Below are 11,639 nucleotides of genomic sequence, written 5' to 3'. Positions count from 1 at the left end.
ACTCCTTCTCTGATGATATCACATCTCTGCCATACACTCTGCAGACTAAAAAGAAATGCCCCAAGCTGCCCCACCCTCCCCCCGTTTGATTAGGGACTGGATGCTCATCATCTACCTGCAAATTTGCCACCTTTTTAACTAAACATGACACGGTTTATAGAACAATCAACTCTTGCCATGAGGGCCAACCCTTTTCTCTTAAGTCCCAACTGCATTTCCCCCCTTACCTGCATACACAATGCCATTAATCTCAACTGACATGCTAATGCTACTGGTACCATTGGCAGCCAGATTCATGGAAGAGTCTTGGCGGTTTTCTGCAAAAGAATAAAGATGGGTCTTTGTTTAGATATGAAAAGTGATCTTTGTATGGAGAGAGATTAGCCTAAAGCAGCAATAAATTAACTTTGGGGCTACACATACTTGGCTTATAAGCTGGAAATGAAATGGGCAAGGCTGAAAATAAGGACATGTAAATATTGTAAATGGAAAATCAAGGCAATCTCTCAGCCACTTGGATCATCTGAATATGTTTTAAAAAGAAAGATCCTGACCACTTGAATATTTAATGATATCATCAAAAGATACAGATATCAGTTTTCATTTAATTGTGGGGTGGGATTGTAAACTTATGAAAATGACAGTGATTAGTTTCTGATTTGAGTGCTCAGTTATCAATCCTGGCCTAGTTAAAGCAGGATAAAATGATGCAGAAAAAAATACAGCTGGCAGAAATGAAAGGAATAATGCAAACTTGTTTGATTCACATCATCTACATAGATTTAAATCTATTCTTTTTTATTTTTATTCTTCACATTTACAAGTAGGCCTTATCTTATGACTGAGTGAGGAGGACAACCTGTACCCTGAATGCTTCAGGCTCCAATATGAGGCAATCCTGAGCAACCCTTGCATGGCTTCCATCCACCACCTCAAGTCTGGTATGGCTGTCAATCTTTGGGGAAAGGGAGGGAACATGCAACAACCTGGTGAGCGGGCCCCTTGACTATTGATCCGGATGTTCATCGGCAGCTGAGCGGTCATGGCAAGCAAGTTTTGCTGGATTGCCCGTTGCATCAGACGCTGCTGTTCATCTGTCACAAGGGCCATCTTCTTTTCCGGCGGCTCCCCCGATTCCAGCTTCTCCCGTAGCTGTTCCAACGCTGCCGCCTGAGCAGCTACAGCAGCTTGGGCGGCGGCTGCTTGCACAGCCGCTGCCTGCGCTGCGACGACAGGATGGCTTGCGAGGGAGACAGGTAGGCGGTTGGGTACCGCAATAGGAATTGCAGAATCTTCCTCTGGTGTGGGGGGAAAGTGAGGGGAGAGGTAACTATAATGGTTCTAGGGCTTCTTTTTAAAAGAAAGAAAGAAAAAAAAAAGAAAGAAAGAAAGAAAGAAAGAAAGAAAGAAAGAAAGAAAGAAAGAAAGAAAGAAAGAAAGAAAGAAAGAAAAAAAAAGAAAGAAAGAAGGAAGAAGGAAGAAGAAGAAAAGAAAGAAAGAAAGAAAGAAAGAAAGAAAGAAAGAAAGAAAGAAAGAAAGAAAGAAAGAAAGAAAGGAAAGAAGAAAGGAAGAAGAAGGAAGGAAGAAGGAAGGAAGGAAGGAAGGAAGAAAGAAAGAAAGAAAGAAAGAAAGAAAGAAAGAAAGAAAGAAAGAAAGAAAGAAAGAAAGAAAGAAAAAGAAAGAAAGAAAGAAAGAAAGAAAGAAAGAAAGAAAGAAAGAAAGAAAGAAAGAAAGAAAGAAAGAAAGAAAGAAAGAAAGAAAGAAAGAAAGAAAGAAAGAAAGAAAGAGAAAACACATACACAAAATAGGTGCAGCTGGTAAAATTATAGTCTCTTTAGGAGACTGCTCCCATAATCTCAGGAAGGTAGTGTTAACAGAAGTAATTAAACTTAAATTAATGCAATCCTTAAAGCAGCTGCAGCTGCTTTTTTAAGGCTCCCATGGAATCTTGAAAAAAAAAAAAGGCTGGGCTTTTTAAAATGAATAATAGAGGTGCTGTACTTCTTCAAGATCTGCAGTCCTTTCTTCCAAAAAGAAAAGAGCACAGTCCTAATTCTTTACATGCTCAAGCATTTCCATCTGCCCCATTTTAGCTTTTTTCCATGGGAAAGGGACTCTAAACTCCGGTGTTCATTTAAGGCAGGGTTGTCAAACTCAAGGCCCATGGGCCGGATACGGCCCACAGGTGCTTAGATCTGGCCCGTGGGACCACCATAGAAACAGCAAAGGACCAGCCTGCAGTGCCTCTGCCAATGAAAATGGAGCTCGGGAGGACCATGTGCAGGCCCTCCCGAGCTCCGTTTTCGCTGGCAGAGGGTTGCAGGAGGTCACTGTAGCTGAAAATGGAGCTCGGGAGCCCGTTTTCATTGGCAGAGCGTTCGGGTCACCACAGGCACCCCCAACACAAGTGACGTCGAGCTGATCAAACCCACCTTGGCCATGCCCACCCCTGGCCCCCGAGGTCAAACACAACCCTGATGCGGCCCTCAGTGAAATCAAGTTTTACACCCCTGATGTAATGTTTCTCTCTGCAGTATCTTTATCAGCAAGATTCAGATATCCTGAGTCCAAAAACCCAGTCTGCAGAATTTCATTATATATCAACTTTTACACTGGGCACCAAACCTGCGGGTAAACATTAGCTGATTCAGGCAGTGCCCTTACAGGTAGAAGTCACCACCCCAAAAGGAATAAGGAACTTCTCCCCTCGATTACACTGTGGTGCACAGCCTGGCTGCAGCCTTTTCAGCTTCACTAAAGTTCTCCACTGCTTGAGCAATTATATTGCCTGAATGAAGCTGTTTATGTTAAACAAGCAGGATTTTTATCGATGCATGCAACCCAGTTAGAACACTCTTGATCTGGGCACTGTGAACTTTAGAACAGTATTTCTAGCTGTGGAAAATAAGGAAACCTAACTATAAAAGGAGCAAAAAAATATGCTACAACATTTTGAAGATAACTGCAAAAGGCAGAGCCTAACAGGATTTTTTCCCCCTCAAAGTTCTGAGAAGCCCAGGAGCAAAACATTCATTTGAACCACCACGAACAGATCCTTTTTTTTTCTCACAGCATTTTATGTTAATGATATCTTTGTCATTGTTCTTATTAACCTGAATTAAGTCAATGATCCAGTAAATGAGAATGTGTGATTCTAGATTATATTTTAACTGATTATTTTTCACTCAAGGCAATGAAACACATTAGTCACGTTCTCATTTCAAATTCTTTGGATGGGCTACATAGGTGAGAAAGTCAACTGCCTTTCTCCCAAAGTTTCCGTACAAGTAGTCCTCACTTAATAACAGGAGCCCAAAATTCATTGCTATGCAACACAGAGGTAAAGAAGGTCACGACTCTGCCACTTAGCAACAGAAATTCTAGCGCTTCTGTTGCTGTTGTTAAGTTAACGACTGTGGGTCATTAAGCAAGGACATCGTGTGGTTGCCATTTGCAACCTCCTGCTGACTTCTCATTGACTATTTTTGATTGTAGGAAGCCAGCAAAGGAGGTTGAAATGGCCCTCATTTGACTGCGGGGAGCTGTGACCATCTTTTAAGAACAAGGACTAGTTGTAAGTACTTGTTCAGCACCATCCTAAGTTCAAACGGCCACTGAACAAGTGGTTGTTAAGTGAAGACCACCAGTATATCATCTTTTTAAGGAAACAGCAGACAAGGGCACTAATAGAACTTTTAATGACTACTTTTGAGGTGCTAGGAAGCCTCTCCCCCACTAATTTTCCCATTATATTTGATGTGAAAAGCCCTACCTGCTAATTAAGAGATCAGCATACTAAATTCACTGCAACTCAGCACCAGTTTAATTACATCTGCAATACTTAAATGAAGATATAAAGACATTCCATAACCTGGTACCCTCTGGTCTTTGAACTTCTCCTCCCACAAATCTTTAGCCCAGCCCAGCCCAGCCCCTAGGGATTGTGGGAGTGGAAGCCAAAGGAAGACTCCTTGAAACGTACAACACATCCTCTCAAGAGAGGGTGCAAATAGTTACCTTTCTTGATTTTTGGAACAGGGGCGATGGGGCTGCCATTAGTGGCCGAGGTCAGTCCCAAGGTTGGTACTTGAAGCTTGGGTGAAGACAACATGGTGTGAGTGCCACTGGGAGAATAGGTAAAGATTGAACCACTGAATCCTTGCCGACGGCCTTCTCGCCGGTTGCTGTCAATGGCTGCTTGGAGTTCATTGGGGTTACTCAGCCCTCTTTTCTCGCACTCGTATGGATATAAGTACTTCATATATCTTTTGGAGACAAAAAAGAGAGACACAAAAAACCATGGCTTCTGAATTTAATAGAACCTCAACAAACAGCAGCAATTTTTTTTTCAAATTATATATTAAATCTGCCAATGTATTACACTGCTGAATGTATATAATTCTGTCTAATTCTACCGATCTGCCTTCAATCGAGGACCTGTTTGCATGAGTCCAAAAGAGGGCTGTGAAAATATTTACAGGCCCCTCACATCCTGGACATAAACTGTTTCAACTCCTTCCCTCAAAACGACGCTATAGAGCACTGCACACCAGAACAACTAGACACAAGGACAGTTTACCCCGAACGCCATCACTCTGCTAAACAAATAATTCCCTCAACACTGTCCAACTATTTACAAAGTCTGCAGTACTATTACTATTAATCTTCTCATCACTCCTTATCACCATCCCCTCCCACTTGTGACTGTATGACTAACTTTATCGCTTGTATCCTTACAATTTATGTTGACTGTTTCCTAGTATGATTTGATTGCTTATTGTACCCTATGACTATCATTAAGTGTTGTACCTGATGATTCTTGGCTCTTGATGAATGTATCTTTTCTTTTATGTATACTGAGAGCATTTGCACCAAGACAAATTTCTTGTGTGTCCAATCACACTTGGCCAATAAACAATTCTATCTTTCTTTCTATCTTTCTACCGATCTATCAATCTACCAGAGCAATATAGGTAGTCCTTGTTTAGTGACTGCTTGTTTGGCAACCTTTCAAAGTTACAACAGCACTGAAAAAGGAGGTTTTACAACTGTTACTCAAACTTGCAGCCATGGTGAGGAATCCAGGATCATGCGATTGAGATTTGGGTGCGTGGCAACCAGGGTGCATTTAGAGGGACATTGTGTCTTGCCGTCACAAAGTCACCATTGGCAACCTTCACAGCCGACTTCCTGCAAGCAAAGTCAATGGGAAAGCCAGCAGGAGATCGCAAGTCACGATCATGAGACATGGAATTTAACAACTATGGATGATTCATTTAACAACTGTAGCCAGAACTGATGCTGTAAGTTGGCACAGTCGCGTGACATTTTACTTTACTTTTACTCAGCAACAGAGTTACTATAGGTCCCAAGTGAGGACAGCCTGTATTGGACACAGTGGCATGGGCTGGTTTTTAAGAGAAAATAATAGTTTAGTGTAATCCAAAGTACCAAATAAGGAAGGAGCTCTTTTGTTTTATCTACTGTGAATCTTCAATTGACTTTGCTTGTCAGAAGCTAGCTGGGAGGTTGCGAATGGCAATCATATGACACCAAAACACTCCAACCATTATAAATACATGCTGGTTGCCAAGTGCCCGCATTTTGATCTCATCACCATGGAGATGCCATGACGTTTTTAAGTGCAAGTACCAGTTGTAAGTCACTTTTTTTCAGGGCCACTGTAACTTTGAACTGTTGCTAAATGAATGGTTGAAGCTAAGAACTGCCTGTTTTTGTGTAACACCACATTCTTGAACATTTTTATAGGAACAGGAGTGGGGAGGGAATGGGGATTTTGCAATATCTTTCCCCTGCCACGCCCACCAAGCCACACTACGCCCACCAAGCCATGCCCACAGAACCGGTAGTAAAAATTTTGAATACCACCACTGAGCTATGCTAATAAGAAACCTAGTTGTTAATTAAAAAAAACACCTTAATATTCTCATTTCATCCATATTGGCTTTTCTCCCTTTTCACAGCCAGGAGACTGTGAATTCTACTTCACTTTAGGCAGAAAAGCAAAGTGGGTGACTTTGGATTACTCTCTCTCAGCCCAATTCACCTCGGCGTGTTGTTATAGGGAAAATAGGAGGAAGAGGAAGGAGCATTGTGTGTGTTCACCACCATGAGTTATTTATAAAATGCACATGGGATACAAACAAACAAACAATCCAATATCAAGGACATGGTTGTGTCAGATTCATTGTTCTGGAAACTTTTCTTGGAACCTATTAAACTGAGGCGGAGAGGAAGGATGTTTCAAATAAAATATTTCAAATCAATATTCCCTGTTTGTCAGAGGCTCAGGATAATATGCTCCAAAATTCCGACACTTCCGTTTCCAAGACCAGCATTAGTGGTGAAAAAATGCTGGTGGTGTTCTTTTAAAGGCTCCCGGCTTTTAAAAAGTTAATAGCTCTCCTCCTACTCCTCCCCACCCCCAATCCCAAATCCCCTTCCAGCCACCTGGTTTTCTGAATTCCAGAGTAATTAACTTTAGTGTTGATTAGGATGGATGAAAAGATGGGGGAAGGGAACTGAAAGAAGTCGGAGAGAAAGAGAGGAAGGGCAGAACAAGATGAAAGGCTCCTATTTTCTGATTCTACTTCACAAACTAGGATAATGGTTATCAGGACACGTTTATTCCAAAATTCTTTTTTATATACTGGAACTGATCACTTTTCCATTGAGCAGGGGTCTCCAACCCTAGCAACTTTAAGACTTAATTCTGGGAGTTGAAGTCCACAAGTTGCTAAGGTTGGAGACCCCGGTTATGGCGATTAAAATGCTGGAGGGAGGAGGGGGGAATAGCCAGTCTTCTTTACATGCCGCAGTCTGATATCCAAGCCTTTTCAGCCTGGTGCTACCCATACATATTAGATACAACTCCCATTACCTCAAATCAGCATGGTCATTCCCCAGTCTGGGGAATTTCCTGCAGGTCAGTTGCAGAGAGTAACAAAAAAATACGGTAATCTTTTTCTTCAAGGATCCTTGGTGCTCTCTTGGTTGTTTTCTTGCAAAAGTTGAATTTATATTTACCGACAAAGAAATAAAGGTCTAAGGGACATGATAGTATAGATCTAAGGGACGTGGTGGCTCAGTGGCTAAGACGCTGAGCTTGTTGATCAGAAAGGTTGGCAGTTCAAATCCCTAGCACTGCATAATGGAGTGAGCTCCTGTTACTTGTCCCAGCTTCTGCCAACCTAGCAGTTTGAAAAGCAAGTAAAAATGCAAGTAGAAAAATAGGGACCACTTTGGTGGGCAGGTAATAGCATTCTGTGCACCTTCGGTGTTTAGTCATGCTAGCCACATGACCACAGAGACGTCTTCTGACAGTGCTGGCTCTTTGGCTTTGTAATGGAGATGAGCACCGCCCCCTAAGCCAGAAACAACTAGCACTTGTGTGCGAGGGGAACCTTTACCTTTACCTTGTATAGATCTATTTCAAGCTATTTAGCTCTCATCAGCTAGCCATACCCTTCTGGGATTCAAACCTGGGCTACGGAAGGAGTATGCTCTGTCTCATATTTGGGTAGACCAGGTTGCCCTGATAAGACTGGGCTCACCGAGGCGGGGGAGGAAACACCACTTTTCTTGCTGATGTTTCATTACCCATCAAAGTACTGATGGTGTTACCTAGTCTGGGCAACGAAACATCTCCAAGAAAACAACCAAGCTCAGAGAGCACCAAGGACCCCTCATTTCAACCCTGAGCTACAAATATTCTTCTTTATTGAAATCTTTTTCTTACAGGACTGGGAGAGATTTATTCCTCCATTTATTGTTGTATAGTCTTCACACATGACAGTCGTTTTTCCACTAAAACAAATTCTTCCTCTTTCCCTATACAAATATTGCCCCTTAAATGCCTTGACCCATCCTGAAGTCAGGTTGGTGAAGGCACTTCCTGAACGTCCTCCTGTGACTTACTGGGTACGCAGTGTGAAGGCGGCGCTGGTGATGGAGGTGGGCAAATTCAATCCCTTGGTGATCTCCCTCCACAGCTTCTTGTTGATCACTTCCACCAAGCCTCCCTTCTCGGTCACCAGAACGTAGAGCATATAAAGATCCAGCACCTGCTTGGCCATGATCGGGATTCGGTTCACGGGGGTCCCTGTGTTGGGGGGAAAGTGGAAAAAAGTGTTGGGCAAGGCAACAATCACAAAGATGGTGACTTCCGACATCAACCAGGATCCAGATTTTTATTTGTTAAATAGTTTTCTCATGATAACAATATTTGTGTACCATTTCTGCTTCTATGAAGTGCATCATATGCAGTTCTTAAGTTGGAAGAATACAGAAAATAAACTCTGAAAGGAAAACCATTATTAGGCCTGCTTAGGGCAGGGGTCCCCAAACTTGGCAACTTTAAGACTTGTGGATTTCAACTCCCAGAATTCTCTAGCCAGACTTGAAGTCCACAAGTCTTAAAGTTGCCAAGTTTGGAGACCTCTGGCTTAGGAAAACAAAAAACACATTAATGAATTACACTGAGATCAGCTAGCTTGTTGCAATAGCAAAGAACTAGTATTGATGCAAATATAATCAGGAATGACTTATTTATAGATAATTACAGACTCCTTTTGTTAAATGAGTTTAAGAGACAAAAGGGAATTTAAGAGACAAAAGGGAAACATTAATGAAAGGCTACCAAGGCAACTTGTGGCAGAGGTAAAATTCATTTTTTTTTCCTCTGGAAGGTGATTCAGAAGCAGCCCTCTTCAGTTCACTGAGGTTAAAACTGTTGGTGTTGAACAGCAGGGCAAAATTGCCACAACTGATGGTGCAGGTTTCAGTCTTATATCCTGGAGATAATTCAGAAGCCCTGTGATGATGAACACCATGTCCTGAAAGTCCTCTAGATACTTTTAATAAGATTTGCTTCTCCTAATGCATGTTGCTTAGAAACAGTGTCAGACAGCGCAGCTAACACTTCAGAATTTTTCCCTCTGCTCCACTCACTTGGCCTCCAATCCCAGTACAGGCCAGTAGCCTCAGAGGCACTCAAGTATTTATAATACAGCCTTGTCTTGGAATGCAAAGAAATACATACTAAAAATGGAGGGGGGTGATGAGAGAGGAATGATTACAGAGAAGGGATGTATTTCTAGAAGCCTGTACTTGCCTGCAATTTTGCAAACTCTAGCAATGGAACTATTCACACGTTATAAATACTCCTTTCTAAAATATAATCCCAGTTCTCACTGCAAAAGAAAATGCCACTTTCTTTTCTGCAGCACATGGGGATCTCTGTGACACCTGGCTGGCCTTACCACAGTTTTGAAAAGGCTGTTTCATTTATAAAGCAACTGCTCAGTAGAAACAAGAACCTCCACTATACTATCTCCGTGTTTGGGATTTTTCTTGAAGCGTGGCTAGGCTCCATGTTCTCTACGAAGTTCCCTGCATTTATCAGCAGAATCTTTTTGCTTAGTGTGCATTTATTTAAGCCACGATAATAAAAAAAAAACATGTATCAAGGAACCCACATTGAGCAACGAACAGGGACAGGTGAACTTTGCAGATTTGTGAAATTATGCAAGTTACAAAACTTGTTTCATGCCTTAAATTTAAGGACCGGCATTGGCCTGAGGAGGCTTTGAAGCCTTGCCAAGAAACCTTGATATTACACAACCCCTTCTTCTACCTTCACCTTGCAAGCATGCATGAAAATTCTTTTTAAAAAAAAAAATGGTTGTAGAATAATGCTTGTGGGGGAAACTATAAGTTGAACCCTCAGGTAACCTTTTGTAGTTGAGTTTACCCCATTTTTATGGACAAATTCCTATCCAATCACTTCTGGATTACAGGCTGTCTGTGCAGAATACGAAGAGCTCACTTTCCATGGATCCAGATGAGGGTTTTTTGGTCTCTTTGGGAGATTTGCTATCCAATTAGTTAGTGGCCTGGCAAAGACCTTAGTCCAGCTCAGCAACAAGCAATCTTTTGCCCAGTACACCAAGTGAATGGGGGCAGATCTGGTTAGGGACCGAGTTTTAATGGCTGAGATTTTTTAAATCCCTCTGAAGCATAAGGCCTTGATGTTATCCCTGGAAATACTTAGACCAGTGTTTCTCAACCTTGCTCTTAGACTTCAACTCCCAGAATTCTCCAGCCAGCCTTCATGGGCTTGACAACTGGCATGTATTTATGAAGCCTTCAGCATCTCAGGGTCTTGTGTTCGCCATTTGCGACCTTCCCAGCCACCTTCCTACAACCAGGATCAATGGAGGAAGCCAGATTTGTTTAATGACTGCATGATTCACTTAACTGAAGTGATACGCTTAACAGCCATGACAAAAAATAAAATAAAACTGGGCGTCACTTAAAAATCACTTAAAAAGCGTCTTGTTCAGCAATGGAAATTCTGGTTCCAATTGTGGTTGTACATTGTGGACTACCTGCATAAAAGCGGGCCGGATCTTGAGGATTAACCATGCTCTCTTCCAAACCATTGAAGGGTGTGAAAAATGGAAAGGATGTGACAATGTTTTGTGAATGCAATCCCTCTATATTTCTGGAAACCTTTGCTGTGCAAAATGAGCTAGCCTAGCCTGTAAGATGTGAAACGTTTATTTATTCCAGCCTGCACTGGGATGGTTTCAATATACTGTATTTTAAAACAAAGAATTGCTGCCATACTTTTTCCTTTTTTTTAAAAGGAAAAAATTATATTGAAGGCCGATTGTCGGCCTTTGTTATCAGCTTTGTGGTAGTTTTACTCAGCAAAGGAAACTTAGCTGAATGGATTTTTAAAAAGAACACCACATCAACAGGATTGGCAGTGTATATCTTGAAACGTTCAGGATTTCAAGCATTTTAGGAATGAACTATATGGCTCTGACAGGCTATCCCAAAAGTACAGGCACAACAGTTTGGGGCCATAATGATCTGACCTCCTAAGCTTTCTGATTATTTGAGAGAAATAGAGAAGACCCAGCAAAGATCCAGACAGCAAAGCAAGAAATGGCTTTTCAGAAATTTTGTTTGCTTCTCATTCCCATCTCTTTCCCTTTTAATTGATTTCTCCTTTTATTGATTTATTGCTTCCTTAAAACAAAAAGGAACAATTTTGAACAGGGGGAGGGGGAGGGGCAAGGGAAAGGGAAGGCGGGGGAGGAAAAACACCTTATTGTGCAGCATAGTTTACTGCAGGAAGGCATGGCACATTTTCCGGGAGAAAAATCTATTTGAGCCAGGGCAGCTGGGGCTCAAATCCTAGGAGGTATTTCTTCTGAGGGAAGGAATTACCTTCCTATTTCAGTCTGCAGAATGGGATTGGCAGCAGGGCTCCGCCCCCAACCCCTATGCTGGGAAATACACAGCAGACAGAAATCCGGCCACTGCCCCCTCACCATGGAAAAAGGCAACCAACAATCCTCACATTTCCAAAACGCACCAAAAATGAGAGAGTTGTTTTGAGAGTCGATCCCCACACACAAACATCAGCTTTTTAGAAAACTCCCCCAACTGGTTTTATGCTTGTCCTGATGCTACCACCACCTAGATTCATATTTGCTAATTGCTGAGCTGGCCTTACATGCTTATGTTGTAGGCGGGGGGGGGGAAGAGAGCAAGATTTCACTAAAAAAGGAATGGGGATCCGCAGAGCTCACTAAACTGAGCTGCTT

The 11,639-nt window shown here is 42.0% G+C and overlaps 1 protein-coding gene across 2 annotated transcripts in view; it reads right to left on the bottom strand.

The window, feature by feature from the left end:
- Nucleotides 1-11,639, bottom strand: part of ARID3A (AT-rich interaction domain 3A) — a 74,360-nt gene that overhangs the window by 8,498 nt on the left and 54,223 nt on the right. For both annotated transcript variants that reach the window (XM_026670990.2, XM_026670991.2), the window contains exons 5-8: nt 7,939-8,122; nt 4,018-4,265; nt 987-1,298; nt 228-317 (exon numbers count right to left, since the gene is read on the bottom strand). In XM_026670990.2, coding sequence (XP_026526775.1) covers nt 228-317; nt 987-1,298; nt 4,018-4,265; nt 7,939-8,122 — 834 coding nt within the window. The remainder of the gene's footprint in view (nt 1-227; nt 318-986; nt 1,299-4,017; nt 4,266-7,938; nt 8,123-11,639) is intronic.

This window comes from Notechis scutatus, chromosome 1 (assembly GCF_049901735.1).
Source record: "Notechis scutatus isolate UNSWTSFEM ecotype Mainland chromosome 1, rNotScu1.2, whole genome shotgun sequence".
Lineage (NCBI taxonomy): Eukaryota > Metazoa > Chordata > Lepidosauria > Squamata > Elapidae > Notechis > Notechis scutatus.
The sequence above is the reverse complement of the archived record's forward strand: the minus strand, read 5'-3'. Positions and strand labels throughout refer to the sequence as shown.